Source organism: Mobula birostris, chromosome 5 (genome assembly GCF_030028105.1).
Source record: "Mobula birostris isolate sMobBir1 chromosome 5, sMobBir1.hap1, whole genome shotgun sequence".
Taxonomy (NCBI): domain Eukaryota; kingdom Metazoa; phylum Chordata; class Chondrichthyes; order Myliobatiformes; family Myliobatidae; genus Mobula; species Mobula birostris.
In genome coordinates, this window is record NC_092374.1 from 172,744,343 (window position 1) to 172,766,100 (window position 21,758).

General features: G+C 46.8%; 1 protein-coding gene across 2 annotated transcripts in view; it reads left to right on the forward strand.

The window, feature by feature from the left end:
• Positions 1–21,758, forward strand: part of LOC140198044 (uncharacterized) — a 176,829-nt gene that overhangs the window by 13,049 nt on the left and 142,022 nt on the right. For both annotated transcript variants that reach the window (XM_072258884.1, XM_072258885.1), the window contains exons 2-3: positions 4,082–4,182; positions 5,112–5,166. In XM_072258884.1, the coding sequence (XP_072114985.1) occupies positions 4,178–4,182; positions 5,112–5,166 (60 nt within the window). In that variant the 5' untranslated portion in view covers positions 4,082–4,177. The remainder of the gene's footprint in view (positions 1–4,081; positions 4,183–5,111; positions 5,167–21,758) is intronic.

Sequence of the window (21,758 nt, forward strand, 5' to 3'; positions counted from 1 at the left end):
TAGTATTTGCACAGTTTGTTGTCTTTTGCACATTGGTTGTTTGTCCATCTCTGTCATATGTGGTTTTTCATTGATTCTGTTGTGTTTCTTTCTATTTACTGTGAATGCCCACAAGAAATTGAATTTCAGGGTAGTAGGTGCTGTCCTATATGTACATTGATAATAAATTTACTTCGAGCTTTAAGCTCTAGAATCAATGCAACTTACCCATTTGTTAGGTGACACCAGACCAGGAGATCGGTCGAATCAATTCAGAATGATTTAGGTGGGAAGCACAAGTGCAATTTTAATCTAAGGATGAGGGAAGTTCTACACCTTGAGAATTAAGGATGGGCTAGGGCAGACTTCATTAGTGGCATGGGGGTATGCAAGTATGGATTATAGAAAATAGTAGGCTTATTTCAGAAAATGGTGCGAAGAGCACTCGGGATACAAGTGTATGCTTAACAGGGGAATTGGGAGGGGACAAAAAGAGGAAGGGTAGACAAAGAGGAGTGAAGAGGGCAGGACAGTGGGTATTATCTATGTGGGCTTTAGGCCCAGAAGGTTAGAACATATGGGATCCATGGTGATTCAGCCAATTAGATACAAAATTGACTTTGTGTTAGGAGGCAGCAGTGGTAATGGAAAGCTCTTTTTCAGATTAGAGGCATTTGACTGCAAAGCTTGGTGCAAGGTCCTCTCTTGTTATATATACGAACAGCTTGGATAAGAATGGAGGTGGTATGACCAGTCAATCTGCAGATGACACCACGAATGATGGAAGAGTGGACACTGAAAACGTTGTCTAAGGTTAAAAGAGGGTGTACTTTATACTTTATTGTCGCCAAAGAATTGATACTAGAACGTACAATCATCACAGAGATATTTGATTCTGCGCTTCCTGCTCCCTGGATTACAAATCAATAGTAAATATTAAAAATTTAAATTATAAATCATAAATAGAAAATAGAAAAATGGAAAGTAAGGTAGTGCAAAAAAACCGAGAGGCAGGTCCGGATATTTGGAGGATATGGCCCAGATCCAGGTCAGGATCTGTTCAGCAGTCTTACCACAGTTGGAAAGAAGCTGTCCCAAAATCTGGCCGTAACAGTCTTCAAGCTCCTGAGCCTTCTCCTGGAGGGAAGAGGGACGAAAGGTGTGTTGGCTGGGTGGGTCGTGTCCTTGATTATCCTGGCAGCACTGCTCCGACAGCGTGCGGTGTAAAGTGAGTCCACGGACAGAAGATTGGTTTGTGTGATGTGCTGCGCCGTGTTCATGATCTTCTGCAGCTTCTTCTGGTCTTGGAGAGGACAACTTCCAAACCAGGTTGTGATGCACCCTAGAAGAATGCTTTCTACAGTGCATCTATAAAAATCAGTGAAGGTTTTAGGGGACAGGCCAAATTTCTTTAGTTTTCTCAAAAATGTAGGATGTAGAACAACTGGAAAAGAGGTGTAAGGATTGGCTGATGGAAATTACAACTCTTGAGTCCTCACCAGTCTATTGGACTGTAGAAGTCATCACAGCAAGTCTCCCCATGGTTAATTAGGCAGTGGAAATGTGGGAATCTTGTCTGATGTCCTTAGCCCAGGCAGCATCCTGGTAAATCTCTTCTGCACTGTCTTCACACTAGGCTGGGATCATCAGTATAGTCTGTGGCCTGGATTTACAGCTGTAATCTGCTTGCTCCATATGGATCCGTGCCTCAACCCTTCAAGAAAGCAACCCATAAAGATTTTCCATGGAACCTGCCCTTTTAGTCTGGGAACAGACTGACATTTGTAATGAGGACCAACACAGAGCTTGCTGGGGGTTGAGTCTTTGATGTTCCTGGATGTTGTAGCCATTTTGTGACTAAAGGGGTTTTGATTAGACTCTGTGAAATATGCAGTGCTCTGTTTGGATAAGAACATGATGTCAGTCAAGGGGAATGTTTGTCTATAAAAGGATCCTGGCCTCAATTGTTTCTGAAGCTATGTAAAGCTCATTATATGATAATATTAACCTACTGAAGCCATAGACTATACAAATGTGGGAGATGGGCAGGGGAGAATATGCTGGCTTCTGCATTATAATTATTCAAGTCCAGCAATAATTAGGAATGCTATGGTATGTTTTATTATGAGGGGAGTGAATGCAAACCAAGGGAGCTTGTGGTTCAGTTACAGAGAGCACTTCTGGGGAACTGTTGATGTGAGGCTATTGATCAAAGCATTGGCTGAAGTTCAGGGTGAAGCTGGACACCAGAGCTCAGTGCCCGTACAGAACATTCAGTCCCACCTGTGGCTGTTCTGCACTTCAGCTTTCTCCCCCACCCCATTGCCATGTTCCCTTCTCCCTCTCAGACACCCGTTCCGTCCATCCACAGTAACTCCCTGCTTGAGAGGGAGCTCCACGTTCCCAGTCTCCATGAAACTAGAGGAATTCTACCATTATTAGGACATTCAGCTCACAATGCTGTACCAAACCAGTTAAAAAGCAAATCAAAAACACCCAAACACTAATCCCTCCTACTGACACCATGTCCCTACCCCTCCATATTCCTGACACCCATGTGCCTATCGGAACATCTCTTAAAAGCCTTTAATGTACTTGCCTCCAGCACCATACCAGGTATCCATGATTCTCTGAATAAAAAAACTTATCCCTCACATCCCCATTGAACCTACCCCCTCTCACCTTCAATGCATCCCCTCTGGTATATTTCATCCCTGAGAAACAAATACTCTGTCCATTCTATCTGTCTATCTATGCATCTCATAATCTTGTAAACCTCTATCAGATCTCACCTCAGCCTCTGATCTCCAGAGAAAACAACCCAATTTTATCAAGCCTCTTGTGATAGGCACATGCCTTCTAAACCAGGCAGCATCCTGGTAAACCTCTTCTGCACTGTCTCCAAAGCCTCAACATCCTTCCTGTAATGGGGTGACCAGAATTATATGCAACACTCCAGAGGTGTCCTAACCAGAGTTTTATAAAGTTGCAACATAACCTCCTGACCTTTGAACTCAATGCCTCGACTAATAAAAACAAGCATTCCATAAGTCTTCTTAACTACCTTATCGACCTGTGTAGCAACTTTCAAGGAGTTATGAACCTGGATTCCAAAGTCTCTCTGCTCAGCAACACTGTTAACGATCTTGCCCTTAATAGTGTACTGTCACCTTGCAATTGTCCTACCAATCTGCAACACCTCACAGTTATCTGGATTAAACTCCATCTGCCATTTCTCTGCCCATATCTGCAACTGACCTACACCCTGTTGTATTCTTTACCTGTCTTGTACACTATCCACAACTCCAACAATCCTGGTATCATCTGCAAATTACAAACCCACCCATCTACATTTTCATCCAGATCATTTATAGACATCACAAAGAGCAGAGGTGCCAGCACAGATCTGTTTCTAAGTTGATTGAGGTGAGGTTTTCCATGAACATCTCTCCTCAACACAAACCTGGTCCACCGTCCAATGAATTCAATTCTTATCTGAACCTCCTCCCACCGATGGAAATATCACTCTCAGGCTCCTTTGCAGATCTTGTCTGCACCCTTGTGCCCTGCCTTTTCATCACCCAACTGCAACGGGAGCAGCCATGACCATGGGCACTGCCCTCTGGGTCTCATTGACCAGCTTTGGACATTGCCAGCAGTCTTCCCCCACACCCCTCCCTCCAGAAGGCTTCCTGCCTACTGTCCAATCTATGGGACATCCTAGAAATCCTCCTAGGACGTAACTGGCGCACAACCACCCCCAGAGCTAATCATCAGCTCCTTCACCGTCCCAGTCCCTGGCACTCTATGGCGATTCACAGGGCCACAGGTCAGACCTCAAAAGTATGTCAGCTTGCCGGGTGGAGGAGAGGGAGTCATGTGGAGGTGTGGCCGAGAGGTGGGGGCGCTGTGTGAGTGACGGTCGGAGGGAAGGGTCAGTGGGAGACGTTGTGGTGGGAATGTTGGGATGGGTCAGGGTTCGGTGAGGAGGGGCAGAGTTGGGGTGAGGAGCGGCCCCTCCCGGGGTCACACAATGTCACCGTCCGCCGGTGGGCCCGTGCTCTGGCTCCAACAAGTCTGACCCTGTCTTATCTGCTGGCAGGTTGAATGAAGCCTCGGGGACAGTGCTGAGCTCGGCGGGTGTGACGGCGGCCACTGATCTGAAAGTCGCAGCGCAGCGAGTTCGCAGAGAAGAAACATGAGGTGAGTTTCCTGTAACGCCGGTGAAAGAGAGGGAGGGGATCCGAGACTAGGCTGGCGTTCTCAACAATCAAAGCTAGACGGGGAGCAACTTCCCCTGGTGGTACGGGCATCGTAGCCTTGGGACGAAGGGGTAGGGGGTCACCCCATGGGGGTTGGAGTTGGGGGAGTCACCCCATGTGGGTGGGGGCCTCTCTTCGCACAGGTCCGGAGGGTCCTGCAATGGAAGAGGGCTCCAGGACGGACCCAGACACAGTAATAAGCCGTGAGATATTTTGTATGTTCTCGGAATCACAGTCTAGCCCTGCTTTCTCCCTCTCCCCTTACTCGCTGCTGTCCGTTCCCCAGCGAAGGCCCCAGCCGACACCCTGCCCAGTTGAGGGGGCTGTATGAGGGGCAGAGTGAGGGTTGGGATTCAGCAGTATACTCCTCACTCACTGGAGCCCCCCCCCCACATATTACAGCCCCCCCCCCCCGTAACCCACAGACCACCCACACAAACCCAACCTCCCATCCCCCCCCCCAACACATTTCCCCTTCACCACGCCCCCTGCACACTCTCTCCTCCCTCACTGGCCTACCCCATACAATCTCCCTGCCTCTCACACTCTCTCCCCTCTCTCCTCCCTACACAACCCTCACTCGCAGCCTACCCCCACGAACTCTCCCTTCACTCACAGTTACCCCTCCCACCCACGCACAGCCGTTGCCCCTCTAACTCGCTACCCTCCGGGTGAGGCGTGCCAGGTACGGGACACCCTTCCCTCCGCTTGGGCTGATCCTTGTGGGGTGGGGTATGTGGGAGGAGGGATGTGAGGTGTTCTGCGGTCTGTTCCACGGCCTTGGGTGTAAGGACACCCGGATGCTCCCAGAAATTCCACCCGGTGCCTCCCGGTCCCCGGTACCGATCTAACGGCTGCTCTGCTTTACAGGTGTCTGTTGATCCGGATGTTCACTCTCCTGCTACTGGCCGAAGCCGTCCTGGCGGTAAGTAATGGGAGTCGGCAGCAACCCCGCGGGTGGTGGCACCGTGCTGGGGGCACTTCCCACAAGTAAGCTCCCACAGCGATACCCTGCAGCTGGGCTCTTAACCCGCCAGCGCGGGTGCTGTCTCGCTCCGGTGGCTTGAGTGAGTACCCCCTCCGTCCCCACCCGCGATGTCTCGGTGGTGACCCAGTGCCTGGACAAACATTTAGGCTGAATATGTGGTGGTGAGCGGTTTGAGTTCATAGATCCAGTGGCATATCCGCTTGTAAAACTCGACAAATGTCTTGGAGGGGGGGGTGGTTGAGGGGGCTGTGTGGGGGGAGAGGGTGCCTCTTACTGCAGATAGCAGGGCGAGGAGGGACCACGCGATGCAGAGGAGCCTGGAGGGGGCAGGGGCTTGAAGACCGCCATGCACCAGAGGACGGCCTTGACTACTTCCTCTGCCTCCCGCCTGCCTGTTTCCGTGCATTGAACTCACTGAGCGTCACTCGTGTGTCTGGTAAAGCACTTAGTGGTCAGTGCATGGAAGTCTGTTGCTCAGACAGCAGCGCGTCCCGTCATCAGCATGTATGAGCTTCCTCTGGCATGCGGGAAAGGAGAGTCTCGGGGCATTCCCCTCCTGCTCTGGTTCAGTGGTAAAGTTCCTGTTTTACTGAGGGACGCTGGGCTCCAACCCCACTTGCTGCCCTGGAACCCTGTATCTCAGACCCAGCTCAACACAGGTGGGTACTGTTCTTGGATGAGATCTTAATGCAAGCTCTCAGATGCCGCACAGAGGTGTAGGAAATCCTGGGAAACTGCTTGGAGTATTTGTACCCCAATTAGAATCACTGACAAGCAACACACACAAAATGCTGGACGTCCCGATGAAGAGTCTCAGCCTGAAATGTAGACTGTACGCTTTTCCATGGATGCTCCCTGGCCTGCTGAGTTCCTCCAGTGTTTTGTGTGTGTTGCTCGGATTCCCAGCATCTGCAGGTTTTCTCTTGTTTAGAATCACCGGTTATCTGGTTCTCATCACGGTTCTGGGACCCCACCCCAGTTCTGGACCCCACCCCAATTTCAGTGCCAGGCCCTATAATCCCACTACAGTCTGGACATTACAAAGAGCATTTTTGATGCACCTCAGAGTGAACAAGAATTAAGTTTTTATTGTCATTTCAACCGTAACTGCTGGTACAGTACACAATAAAAACAAGACGATGTTTTTCAGGACCATGGTGCTACATGAACAATACCAAAACTACACTGAACTACATAAAACAACATAAAACTACACTAGACCTCAGACCTACCCAGGACTGCATAAAGTGCACAAAACAGTGCAGGCACTAAAATAAATAATAAACAAGACAATAGGCACAGTAGAGGGCAGTAGGCTGGTGTCAGTCCAGGCTCTGGGTATTGAGGAGTCTGATGGCTTGGGGGAAGAAACTGTTAGATAGTCTGGTCGTGAGAGCCCAAGTGCTTCAGTGCCTTTTGCCAGATGGCAGGAGGGAGAAGAGTTTGTATGAGGGGTGTATGGGGTCCTTCATAATGCTGTTTGCTTTACGGGTGCAGCGCGTGGTGTAAATGTTTGTAATGGCAAGAAGAGAGACCCCGATGATCTTCTCAGCTGACCTCACTATCCGCTGCAAGGTTTATTACCACTGTCTTACATGACATGAAATTTGTTGTTTTGCAGCAGCAATACATGAAAATCTATAGATTACAAAATAAATAAATAGTGCAACGAAAGAAATAACGGACCGTTCAGTCACCCGATGGCTGAGGGGAAGAAGTCGTTTCTGAATTGCTAAGTGTGGGTCCTCAGACTGCTGACCCTTATCCCTGATGGTGGTAATGAGAAGAGGGTATGACCGAGTGGAGAGGGTCCTTGATGCGGCATTGCTCCCTGAAATGTCCTCGATGGTGGGGAGGGTTATGCCCACGAAGGAGCTGGCTCAGTCTACAATCCCCTGTAGACTTTCACGATCTTGTGCATTGGAGCTTCCATTCCAAGTTGTGATGCAACCGGTCAGAGTGCTCTCCACTGCACCTCTGTAGAGGAATGCAAAAGGCTTCGGTGACGTACCGAATCACCTAACAAAGTCGAGCCACTGGTAAGATGGTAATTCAAGTCTTTTCCGGTTGGGTTTGGGCCTTCACTGTTACCTGTCGATGGAGAATCTGTCCTGTTCCCTGCCTCCCTCTGCAGTAGTCTCTCTCACTTGCAGTTGCCCTTTGAGTTTGGAACCAGGAATCCTCTAATCAGGAAATGTCTGCTTGCATTCTGATTGACTGCAATACCAGGAATGATGGCGGATCGGTCAAGTATACAAGGAACAAGAGCAGGAGAAGGCCATTCGGCCCCTTCAGCCTATCCCAGCAATCAATCTGATTGCAGCCGATCCTCCCTAAGCCTCACCTCCCTACCTCTGCAACTCCTAATGTTCAAACATTTATCTCCCTTCTCTTAGAGGTGGAGAGGGTCAGTAACTTTAAATTCCTGGGTGTCACTATCTCAGAGGACTTGTCCTGTCCTGTCCTGTCCTATTATTGCTAAGAAAGAATGACAGCCCCTCTACTTCCTCAGGAGCCTGTGGAGATTCGGCATGACATCAAAAACTTCGGAAAACTTCCATAGATGTGTGGTGGAAAGTTTGCTGACTGGCTACATTATGGCCTGGTATAGAAATGCCAATGCCTTTGAGTAGAAAATCCTACGAAAGGTAGTGGATTCGGCCTAGTGTATCACAGGTAAAACCCAACCAGCCATTGAGCACATCTACATGAAACGTTGCCATAGAAAAGCAGCATCCATCATCAAAGATCCTCACCACCCAGGCCATGTTCTTTTCTCACTGCTGTCATCAGGTAGAAGATACAGGTGCCTCAGGACTCACACCTCCAAGTTAAAGAACAGTTACTACCTCTCAACCATCACGCTCTTGAAAAAAATTACACTCCTTTATCTTGTTATTTCATGCTTGTTATTTATTGCTATGTATTTATTATCTGAATTTGCACAGTTTGTTTACAGTTTACAGATCCTGTTTACAGTTACTTTTCTATAGATTTACTACTTTTGCCCACAGAAAAAGAATCTCAGGGTTGCATGTGGTGACTTTATGTACTCTGATAATAAATGAACTTTGATCAGTGATTCAGGCTCACAGGCAGAGAAGTCCAGAGATTCACCACGGTCTCTTTATATTCCAATGGATCAGGAATCAGGACTTTGCATAGTGCAGGAGATCGTGAGATAAAAGCACCTGGTTGGCACCCGTCAGAGCTGGTGACTGCGACTCAAGACAGGCTGTGGCAGCAAGGATTGAGCCCGCTCGCAGTCAAACGGGGTACAAGGCCACTGTTCTATCTATACCAGTACAGGGATAATCCCATCAGAGTCCCAGCTCTCCCTGGGTATTTGGCAGCTCAACAGCTGCTGCACTGTGTCAGTCCTGAGGTTGGTGACAGCTACAGTTTTCGGTCAGAAATCCACCGATAGCGGTGAACCTCAGGGCAGGAGGAGAGTGAAACTGATTCACCAATAATTCATGGACCTGATGCAGTCAGCTCCCTGTCTGGAGCAGACACCTCACTGGGACAGAGGGGCTGACTCTTAACGAGGAAGTAACTGAACAGTAGTGGGTTACAGACCCCATACAGTAATAATAACCAGATGTATAACACAGGGTGAGTGCATCCTATAATGTATAAATAAATCCCTGGTGTTTACTCCTGGAGTGATATAATTCAAACAACTCAGTAGGGTAGAGTATGTTTTGTCCCCACACGGCGCTAACAGGAGTGGGTCTCTGACCACACTCAGTGGCTGAGCCACATGACCTGCTCAGAGTGGAGGAGGGACACCTGGGAAGGCACTGAGCCCCTCGAGTGTCCCAGAGGAGAGCACACTCGTCACACGTACAAATGGCTAAAGAGGCCCAGAGCACCCACCACCCCTACCCCTGCCCTTCGCCCCGGCCACTGCCTGCCGGGCACTACCAGCCCTGCCGGTGGAAGAGGCTGCAAGTCCCACAGAACCGTGAAAGAAACAAGTCATCCTCCATCCCGGGGGACTGCCCAAGAATAATTCAAGTTATGTTAAAGACATAAAGCCTCAGTCAGACCACAATTAGAGCATTGTACAATGTTCCGGTCTCAGCTGTACGGAAAAGGATGTGGAAACACAAGGAAAAATGTCAAAGTTCACTAGACAGTGCGGTTCTAACTGCTGGGAAAGGCAGAGGCAGCTGGGTCTGTCCTCTGGAGAACAGCAGGGTGGTGTCCTGAGGTAATTGTGAAAGGAACTGACCGGTTACAGAGGGAAAATATTTCCATTTGTGGGGAAGACCAGAGCCATTCATCAATATGAGAATGTCATTTATAAAGCCAGTCAGGAAACATAAAAGGGAGGAAGCCCCTCCATAAGACATAGGAGCGGATTTGGCTATTCGGTCCATCAAGCCTTCTCCACCATTCCATCATGATTTATTATCCCTCTCCTGCCTCCTTCCTGTAACCCTTGTCACGCTCACTAATCAAGAACCTGTCAGACTTCGCATTAATGCACCCAATGACCTAGCCTCCACAGCCTTTTGTGGCAACGAATTCCACAGATTCACTACCCTCTGGCTATAGAAATCCCTCTTCATCTCTGTTTTAAAGGGACATCCCTCTGTTCTGAGGCTGTGCCCTCTGGTCCTAGGAAATGGGACTTCCCTTCCATCGGGAGGGTTGGAGGTAATGAGTTGAAGGGGAAGTTGATTCAAAAAAAAAAGGGAGAGAGTATGGATGAGGGAGGTAAGGGGGGAGAGGTCGGGAGGAGATCTGTGTGGAACAGGAACACCAGCAGGGAGAGGGGCTCTGTGCAAATGGACATGCTGGGAGCCCATGGACTGAGGTATCAGGCTGGTAAGACTGAAGTTCAGGAATTCCAGTGTAGAAACAGTTTGCAGTGGACACAGTAAACTGAACAAATGATCAGTGGATTGAGTCAAAGCTCTGATGTCTGACACACCTACTTGTGAATGGTGGACAAGGTCCTGACAGGAGGAGGCCTCAGGAACATCCCCACTGGTGATGGTGGGACGCAGTGTGTGAGTGCCAGTGACTTGGCTGAAGACACCTTTGGCCAGGTCCCTCCTGAGGTCCCATTCCCAAAGCAGTCAGACTCCAGCTGTGATACCAAGAACTAAACTGAGGGCATGGGACACAGCAAAGGTTATGGGATGTGGCAATGCCCCAGGTTTTGTGCAGTGGACCTGCACCACCGAACTACGCTGTTTGGCGCAGTTCCAAACCACACCAACGGCAGGTTGGGTTTCACCAGGACCGATTAGCTGCAGACCCCGTTGATGCTTTGGTCTGAACATTCCTGAGGTGAGGTGAGAGTAGACCAGTATGCGGTCAGGTTTGGCATCAAAAAGCGACCCGTGACATCTGCAGGAAATAAGAACAAAAAGCAAAAAAAAATGCTGGAAATACTGAGTGGATCAGGCAACAACTGCAGGGAGGAGCCAAGCTGATGTTTCAGCTGGAGGACCTCCCATTGTAACTGGAAGAGTGAGGAATCAGGCACGCCTTAGGTTGCAGAAAGAGGTAACATCTGAGCAAAGAGCAAAGATGCCACAGTAACAACTACTTTAGAAATCAACAGTTAGATATAGAAGAGAAAACACATCAAGACTGACTAATGCCCAATGCAAGGTTAAAAAGCAGCAGCTCATCTTGTCTGGGCATGCTGCAGCTTCTGGGATTTAATGCTGGATTTGTTTGGTAGTTTCTTTTTTTTTAAATATGTGTCCATATGAGAGTTTTTGAGGTAATTATCTTGACGGCATTGGCCTGTGCCCTGTTGTGGATGCTCACTCTGTTCTACCCCCAACCCCCGTCCCCATTTCTCCACTGTTCTCTCAGTCTGATGAAGACTTACTTTGTCTGTTTCTCTCCATTCCAACACTGCCTGAGTTTCTCGAATATTTCTGTTTTGGTTGTGGTATCAAGGTGCCCTTGTGCACAGAGGTCAGTCTGCAGTGAGGGGAGAGCGCGTTGGGGATTGAAGTCGCACCTTACACAAAGAGGTTGTGGCTGAAGGAGATCAATCTCCCAGCCCCAGGACATTCAGGAAATCTCCAGTACTGTATCCTGCACCTGGTCATCTTCAGTGTCTCTCCTTTGACCAGTGTAAGCTTAGGAATGGAGGCATCTGCTGACGAATGCACAATGTCCTATTCTTCTCACAACCCCTCAGCAAACGAAACCTGCGTACAGCACAACCTCAGGCTTGGGCGTTGGTGCCACAAAGCTGCCAGGCAGTGAACGCCTCCAGAGAGAAAGTTTAAACACAGTACATGGTGGCACCATAGAGCAGTTGTTATTGTAACCGCTAACCACTGGGCTACGGTAGAGCGAATTGAAGTGCTGGTGAATGGGTTAAATTCTACAGCTGTCCATAAGGAGTTTGTACGTTTTCCCTTGTAACCATGTGAATCTCTTCCAGGTGCTGCACATTCCAAAAACATTTGGGTTAGTAGGTTAACTGGTCACAAGGGTGTAACTGGGCAGTCTGGGTTCGTTGGGCCTGTTACTGTACTGTATCTCTAAATAAAGTAAAATTAAAAACATCTACCCATTCAATTGTATTGCTGAAGCCCACCTTCAACACGTTGGGTGTCACCAGTGACCAGACGCTCAGATAGACCAACCACACAAGTAGTTTGTCTGTAAGACAGTTTCAGATTTCCGGTTTTCACGAATGAGTGACTCTCCTTTTGCTACCCCCTCCCCCAGGCTTTTCATCATCTAGAACCGTGGAGCAACATGGAGGCAACAGATGTAGCATCTGTGATGGAGTGTTGCTGCAGCAACTCCAAGGAAGCTTGATGTCGGCCAGAATAAAGGCAGTCCTTTTGACAGATAGTTCATTTACCACGGAAGACATTCCATCCCTTAGCCGACATCCAACAGTGGCTACAGTGTGGCCATCTACAAAATGCTCCATGCTTACCTGCCCAGGCTGCTCTGCCAGATCTTCCCAAACCGGAGACCTCTTCACCGAGTACAAAGACAGCAAGTACACAGATACACCACCAGCTGATGGTTCCCCTCCCCTCCGAATCACACCCCATCCTGATACACCACCACCTGACGGTTCCCCTCCGAATCACACCCCATCCCGATACACCACCACCTGACGGTTCCCCTCCGAAACACACCCCATCCCGATACACCGCCACCTGAAGGTTCCCCTCCGAATCACACCCCATCCCAATACACCGCCACCTGACGGTTCCCCTCCGAATCACACCCCATCCCGATACACCGCCACCTGACAGTCCCCCTCCAAATCACACCCCATCCTGATACACCACCACCTGATGGTTCCCCTCCCCTCCGAATCACACCACATCCTGATACACCACCACCTGACGGTTCCCCTCCAAATCACACCCCATCCTGATTTGGAAATGCACAATCGCCAGTGCAGATGGAGCTCCATGGGTTAGAGTCTATCGAACTGTCGGAGTACTTTCATCAAGGAAGGGTTCACCCCCAGCTTCTTCATTAGGGAGGAGCAATAAATACTGGTCTTGTGAGCAAAGTCAAATTTGCTATCTATCTATATAGATATATAAATAGTAATGGTCTGTATTTGGATGTCCCTCAGGATCTTAGCTCTGTCATTCTCTACTGCCTTCCAAATAGAGACTGTTGAGCAGGTACTGGCCAACCAACCAACCAGACAGAGTAATACTGGACAAGGAAAAGGAGAAAGCAGTAGTAATAGATGTGCAAGTCCTGACTGACAGTAGCATGAAGGAGAAAGAATATGAGAAGCTGGAGAAATACCAGGGCTTGAAAGGGCAGACAGAAAGGATGTTGAAGGTTAAAGCCAGAGTAATCCCAGTGGTGATAGGAGCATTCGGAGCTGGGACACCTGGACTGGTGGAGTGGCTCCAACAAATCCCGGGAACCACATCTCAGATCTCGGTCCAGAAGAGCACAATACTGGGAACAGCAAGGATACTATGCCAGACCCTCAACCTCCCAGGCCTCTGGGAGAGGACCCGAGATTGATGGAAAAATACACATACATACCACCCAATCTTGCTGGCGATCATGGTCTTATCTATGTCCAAGACTTTTCTACAGAAGTGGTTTGGCATTGCCTTTTTATGGGCAGTGTCCTTACAAAACAGGTGACCCAAGCCATTATCAATACTCTTCAGAGATTGTCTGCCTGGCTCCAGTGGTCACATAACCAGGACTTGTGATTTGGCTTCACGCAACACTGATAGGGGGTCTGAGCAGGTGTTGCACTTTGCCCGATGGTGACCCACAGGCTAGCGGAGGGAAGAAGCTCCTTACACCTCTTTTGGCAGAGACGTATCTCCACCCCGCCACCCAAATATAATTTTTTTTATTTTTGTATTTGTGCAGTTTGTTGCCTTTTGCACACTGACTGTCCATCCTGTTGGCACAGTCTTTCAATGATTCCCCTGTGGTTATTGGATTTATTGAGTATGCCTGCAAGAAAATGAATCTCAGGGCTGTGTACAATGATGTACAGTATATGTACTTTGATAATAAATTTACCTTGAGCTTTTGAACTTGAAAAAGCTGCATGAGATAAAAGTGTTTCTGTTGGTAATTCTATGCAGTTCCCTGCAGGGCTGGGGGTGGGGGAGCAGATTCTGTGTCACGGTCCCTGGATAGATCTGTAAAGTGGGTTTATTGGCAACTAGCATGGGATAGGGGCAGCCTCCCAACAGGATTTGGGTGACTGTGGGCAAATCATGAGGCTCGCCGATCCATCAGTAGCACAGAGGCTGTACTTCAGATCAGTGACAGGGAAGCTCAGATCTATGGAACAGTCTTCGTGCTGTTTCCTCTGTAAAACATAAAACAGAACGGCAAGTTGTGAGAACCAGTCTTTACAGTATACAGTAACCTTGTATAATTTAGAACTATTTTTACTGACCGTTTTAGAGAGGAGACACTAATCAGTCAGTCCCTTGCAAACAATAGTCTGGGACTCGGATATACTAAACACATTGTGCAAGAACAGAATTACACCAGAATCGATGGATTAGACCAGACTAGAGCTGGATTCCAGCATGCTTGTACCTTGGTTAGATGGCACTTGGTTCCCATTAGCTTGAGACCACACATTGCTCGTCACAAATTCTAACTTATATTAACCTTATTTTACTTTAATAAAATGTGCAAGATTATTTTACATTGTTTCTCCTTTAAAAAGAAGCTGTTTCCTGCAGTAAATTTAGTTACCCGCTCTTACGTCAAACTGAAGAATGTCAGAGAAATTCCCCTGTTTACAATTTTAGTAACTTTCTCAAAAATTTCATTTGGATCCATTAAGCATGACCTGCCCTCCACAAACCCATACCGCCTGACTAATCAGCTCCATGTAGTTATGCACTCAATCTGTCTTTAATTATAGATTCCAGTATTTTCACAACACATGCCTGCCCCACAGCCCATCAATTCCTTCTCCCTCTTTATCATTCTCTCTCTCTCTCCCTGCTCTGCCCTACCCTCTCCTTCTACCACTCTCTCCAATCTCCTTAACCTTCCCCTCCTCACCCCTTCTCTCCCCTTCCTCCTCTCTCCCCCCCTTCTCCCCCTCACCCCCCCCTTCCTCCCTCCCCCTCCTTTCATCTACCCCCATTTCTGAGACTGCACCCTCTGGTCCTAGACTCCCCCACAATAGGAAACATCCTCTTCACAGCCACTCTATCTAGGCCTTTCAAAATTCGATGGGTTTCAATAAGACCCCACCCCCCCCACCTCATTCTTCTGAACTTCCTCTGGTACAGGCCCAGAAGCAAAAAACGCTTCTCATATGTTAACTGTTTCATTCCTGGGATCATTCTTGTGAACCTCTTCTGGACCCTCTCCAATGCCAGCACATGTTTTCTTTGATAAGAGGCCCAAGACTGTCCACAACACTGCAAGCAGTACACCAATGCCTTATAAAGCCTCAGCATTACATTCTTATTTTTGTACGCTAGTCCTCTTGAAATAAGTGCCAGCATTACATGTGTGTACCCTACCGCTGGCTCAGTCTGCAAGTTAACCTTTATGGAATCCTGCACGAGGATTTCCAAGTCTCTTTTAGATTTTTAAATTTTCTTGTAATTTAGCCTTTATTTCTTCTACCAAAGTGCATGACTATGCATTTCCCTACACTACATTCCATCTTTGCCCATTCTCCTAATGTCTCTAAGTCCTTCTGCAGACACCCTGCTTACTCAACGCTACCAGCCTGATATAATCCAAAAACTTGGCCACAAAATCTTCAATTCCCATCATCAAAATCATTGAGATATAGTCTGAAAAGGAGCAGTCCCAACACCAACCCCGGCACGCCAATAGTCACTGGCAGCCAATCTGTAAAGGCCTCCTTTATTCCCACTCCTTACCTCCTGCCAGTCAGCCGATCTGTTATCCATGCTAATATCTGTTAACTTGTTAAGCAGCCTCATGTGCAGCACCTTGTCAAAGGCTTTCTGAAAATCCAAATAAACAACCGACTCTCCTTTGTCTATCCCGCCTGTTATTTCCTCAAAGAATTCCAACAGATTTGTCAGGCAAGCTTTCACATTAGGGAAACCATGCTGGCTTTGTCACGCACCCCCAAGTATCCTGTTAATAATAGACTCCAACATCTTCCCAACCACCAGAGTCCAGCTAACTGGCCCATAATTTCCTTTCTTCTGCCTCCCTCCCTTCTTGAAGAGTGGAGTCACATTTGCAGTTTTCCATTCCTCCAGAACCATTCCAGAATCTAGTGGTACATGGAAAAATCACTGCTAAATCCTCCACAATCTCTTCAGCTATCTCTTGTGCAGCCCACCTTGTCCAGGTGACTTATCTACCTTCAGGCTCTTCAGCTTCCCAAGCTCCTTCTCCTTAGAAATAGCAAACATACTACTTTCTGCCCCCCGACACATTCACATTTCTGGTACTCTGCTAGAGCCTATCACAGTGAATACAGTCGCAAAATAATTATTAAGTTCCTCTGCCATTTCTTCTCCTCCCCCCTCCATTACAACCTCTCCAACGTCACTTTCCAATGGTCCAACTTCTACTCTTGCCTCTCTTTTACTCTTTATATATCTGAAAAAACTTTTCATTTCCTCTTTTATATTATTGGCTAACATTGTTTCTGTTGGTCTTTAAAAGCTTCCCAATACTCTATCTTTCCACTAATTTTTGCTATATTATATACCCTCTTTTGCTTTTATGCCGTCTTTTACTTCCCTTGTCAGCCACAGTTGCGTCATCCTGCCTTTAGAATTCTTCTTCATCTTTGGTATGTATCTATCCTGCACCTTCCGAATTGCCCCCAGAAACTCCAGCTATTGCTGTTCTGCTGTCAGCCCTGCTAGTGTCCTCTTCCAATCAACTTCGGTCAGCTACTGTTCGGAGACCTGTATATAACTCTCATCAGGGTATTTTTACCCTTGCAGTTTCTTAACTCTACCCACAAGAATTCTACATTTTCCGATCCAATGTCGTTTCTTTCTAAGGATTTGATTACATTTTTTACCAACAGAGCCACCCCAGCCCTTGTATCCTTTTGATACAATGTGTATCCTTGGATGTTAAGCTCCCAACTATGATCTTCTTTCAGTTACGACTCAGTGATGTCCACATTGTCATACCTGCCAATCTGTAACTGCACTACCTTATTCCATGTACTGTGTGTATTCAAGTATAACATCTTCAGTCCTGTATTCATCACCTTTTTTTTTTCTATTTTGGCCCCCGTTACACTTTAGCTTATCTTACTGGCTGCAATTTTGCCATGTCATCTGTCTGTCCTTCCTCACAGTCTCACTACACACTGCATCTGTATACCAGCTGCCCTATCCTCAGCTCTGTCACTCTGGTTCCCATCTGCCAGCAAAATTAGCTGAACCCCCCCACCCCCAAAAGCTCGAGCAAACCTGCCTACAAAGATACTGATCACACTTGTTTAGGTGTAGTCCATCCTTTTTGCAAAGGTCGTACCTTCCCCAGAACAGATCCCAATGGTTCAGAAATATGAGCCCTCACCCCTGCAGAAATTCTTCAGCCACGCGTTCATCTGTCAAATCATCCCATTCTTACCCTCGCTGGCACACGCAGCAATCCAGAGGTTATTACTATCCAATAATCCTTGATTTTCAGCTTTCCGCCTAGTTCTCTCTTCAGGACCTCTTTGAACTTTAACACCAGGATGCTGTCTGGATTAGACAGCATGTTTTATGAGGATGCGTGCAGCAAGCTAGGCCTTTTCTCTTTGGAGCGAAGGAGGATGAAGTTTGAAGTTCAAAGTTACTTTATTATAAAAGTACATATACATCACCATATATAACCCTGAAATTCATTTTCTTGTGGGCATACTCAATAACTCTATAGAACCAATGAAGGACCACACCAACGAGGGTGTTCACCCAGGGTGCAGAAGACAACAAACTGCAAAGAAGACAGCAAATGAAAAAAGGAAGAAACACTAGCATAAATAAATAAGCAATAAATATCGAAAACATGAGACGAAGAGCCATTGAAAGTGAGCCTATTGGTTGTGGGAACAATTCAATGATGGGGCCAAGTAAATCTGAGTAAAGTTATCCTCCTTTGTTCAAGAGCTTGATGGTTGAGGGGTAGTAACTGTTCTTGAACCTGGTGATGCCTGAACCTCTTGTATCTTCTACCTGATGGCAGCAGTGGGAAGGGACCATGAACTGGGCGGTGGGGGTCTCTGATGATTGATACTGCTTTCCTGTGACAGCGTTTCATGTAGATGTGCTCAAGGGTTGGGAGGGCCTTACCTGTGATGGACTGGGCCTTATCCACTGCTTTTTGTAGGATTTTCCATTCAAGGCAATTAGTGTTTCCATACCAGACCGTGATGCAGCCAGTTAATATACTCTCCACTAAGCATCCATGGAAGCTCGTCAAAGTTTTAGATGTCATGCTGAATCGCCACAAACTCTTAAGGTACTGCCGTGCTTTTCTCATACTTGCATTTATCTGCTGGGCCTAGGACAGGTCTTCTGAAATAGTAACATCTAGGAGTTTAAAGTTGCTAATGCTCCCCACATCTGACCCTCCCATGAGGCAGCTCATGGACCTCTGGTTTCCTTCTCCTGAAGTCTATAATCAGTTCCTTGGACCTGCTGACATTGAGTGAGAGGTTGTTGATGTGGCACCACTCAGCCAGATCTTCATTCTTCCTCCTATATGCTGATTAATCACACCTTTGATTTGTCCCAGGGCAGTGGTGTGATCAACAAACCTGTATATATGGCATTGGAGCAGTGTTTAGCCGCAGTCTTAAGTGTAAAGCAAGTAGAGCTTTACACTTAAGCTCTAAGCCCTGTGATGCACCTGTGCTGATGGAGATCGTGGAGGAGATGTTGTTGCCAAGCTGAACAGTGGGGACTACAAGTGAGTAATCCAGTATCCAGTTGCACAAGGAGGTATTGAGTTCAAGGTCTTGAAGCTTATTGATTAGTCTTGATGGGTTTTTGGTATTAAATGCTGAGCTGTGGTCGATTAAGATCATCCTGATGTACGCATCTTTGCTGTTCAGATGTTGCAGGTTGAGTGAAGAGCCAGTGAGTTGGCCTCTACATGGACCTGCTGCTCCTGTAGGCAAATTGGAGAGGATCCAAGTTTCTGGTTAGGCAGGAGTAGTTATGTTTCATCACCAACTCTCAAAACAATTCTTCACTGTGGATGTAAGTGCTATTGGGCAATTGTCATTGAGGCAAGTCCCCTTACTCTTGGGCACCATTATAATTGAAGTCTGCTTGAAACTGGTGGGTAGTTGTGCACAGTTTTGAGGTCCTTATTTTAAAAGGATATACTGACATTGGAGAGGGTTCAGAGAAGATTCACGAGAATGATTCCAGGAATGAAAGGGTTACCATATGAGGAACATCTGGCAGCCTCTTGGGCTGTATTCCCTGGAGTTCAGGAGAATGGGGGGGGGTGGTGATCTCATAGAAACATTCCGAATGTCAAGAGGCTTGAACAGATTAGATATGGCAAAGTTATTTCCCATGGTAGGGGGGTCTAGGTCAAGAGGGCACGACTTCAGGATTGAAGGACGTCCATTTAGAACAGAAATGCGGAGAAATTACTTTAGTCAGAGGGTGGTAAATCTGTGGAACTTGTTGCCACGAGCTGCTGTGGAGGCCAAGTCATTGGGTGGCATCTAAGGCAGAGATAGATAGGTTCTTGATTAGCCAGGGCATCAAAGGGTATGAGGTGAATGCAGGGAAGTGGGGATGACTGGAAGAATTAGATCAGCCCATGATTGAATGGCAGAACACACTCGATGGGCGGAATGGCCCATTTCTGCTCCTATATCTTATGGTCTTATGGGTACCACACACTGCTGAAGCAAGGAGTTAAAGATCTCAGTGAACACAACAGCCAGCTGATCAGCATAGGTCTTTAGTACATGGTTAGGTCCAGGCTGAATGCTTTTTGTGGGTTTGTCCAACTGAAGGCAGCTTGCACATCAGTTTCAGAGACTGAGATCATAGAATCATCAGGGGATGTGGGAGTTCGTGATGGCCCCCCCAGGTTTTGATGGTCAAAGTGAGCATAGAAGGCATTGAACTCACCCAGAAGTGAAGCTTTGTTGTTGATTCTGTTGCTTGATTTAACTCTATAAGATGTGATAGTATTGAAGCCCTGCCACCACTGTCAAGCATCCTTCGTTGATTCAAGATTGGTGTGAAATTTCCACTTAGCCTGAAAGATGGCTTTCTGGAGATCATGCCTAGATCTGTTGTAAATTCCCTGGTCACCAGACTTGAGTGCCTCTGAACTGGCTCTCAGCAGATTTTGAATCTCGGTTCATCCAGGGCTTCTGATTGGGAAAAACAGTGGACAGGGCTGTGTTAAAGCACTCATCTAGGGGAATGAATACGCCATAGTTGTACTGTGCTTATAAAAAGTATTCCCCCCCACCCCCCGGAAGTTTTCATGTTTTATTGTTTTACAACAGTGAATCACAGTGTATTTAATTTGGCTTTTTTTGACTCTGATGAATAGAAAAAGACACTTTACAGATCTCTACTGATTGCATAAGTATTCACCACCCTTTATTATGACACATCAAGTCATCACTAGTTCAGCCAGTTTTAGAAGTCACATAATTAGTTAAAATGAGATCTGTTTTTGGAGACCTGCGTGCAGTTGTTTCAATTGATTGTAGTAAAAATGCACCCATATTTGGAAGGTCCAACTGCTAGTGAGTTAGTATCCTGGCAAAAACTACACCATGAAGACAAAAGAACACTCCAAGCAACTCTGCAAAAAGGTTATTGAAAAGCACAAGTCAGGAGATGGATACAAGAAAATTTCAGAGTCACTGACTATCCCTTGGAGTACAGTTAACTTAATCATCAAGAAATGGAAAGAATATGGCTGTAAATCTGCCTAGAGCAAGCAGATTTACACTGGCTCCAGGCAGATTACACTCAAATACTGAGTGACCATGCAAGAAGTGGACTAGTGAGGAAGGCCACCAAAAGACCAATTCTGATGGAGTTATAAGATTCAGTGGCTGAGATGGGAGAGACTGTGCATACAATAACTGTTGTTCGTGTGCTTTACCAGTCGGAGTTTTATGGGAGAGTGGCAAAGAGAGTGTTGAAAGGAACTCACATGAAATCTTGGCTAGAGTTTGCAAAAAGGCATGTGGGAGACTCTGAAGTCAGCTGGAAGAAGGTTCTACGGTCTGATGAAACCAAAATTGAGCTTTTTGGCCATCAGACTAAACGGTATGTTTGGCATAAGCCAAATACCCAACCTCAGCAAAAACGCACCATCCCTGCCGTGAAGCGTGGTGGTGGCTGCACCATGCTGTGGGGTTCTTCACTGCAGCAGGTCCTGGAAGGCTTGTGAAGGTAGAGGGTAAAATGAATACAGCAAAATACAGGGAAATCCTGGAGGAAACCCTGATGCAGTCTGCAAGAGAACTGCGACTTGGAAGAATTGTTTTCCGGCAAGACAATGAACATAAACATAAAGCCTAAACAGGAGTGACTTAAAAACAACAAAGTTAATGTCCTGGACTGGCCAAGACAGAGTCCAGACCTCAATCCAATTGAGAATTTGGCTGGATTTGAAAAGGGCCGTTCACTCATGATCCCCTTGCAGTCTCTCAGAGCGTGAGCAGTTTCGTAAAGATGAATGGGGGAGAATTGCCCTGTCCAGATGTGCAAAGCTGATAGAGACCTATCCACACAGACTCAAGGCTGTAATTGATGACAAAGGTGCATCTACTAAATACTGACTTAAAGGGAGTGAGTACTTATGCAATCAAGTATTTTGTGTTTTATATTTGTAACTAATTAAGATAACTTTGTAGAGATCTGATTTCATTTTGACACAAAAGATTATTTTTCTATTGGTCAGTATCAAAAACGCCAAATTAGATCTACTGTGATTCACTGTTATAAAACAATAAAACATGAAAACTTCTGGGGGGGTGGGGGGATACTTTTTATAAGCACTGTACATCCATGGTCTCGCAAGACTAACGGATGCCTTTTTTACAACCATGATGCATTCAT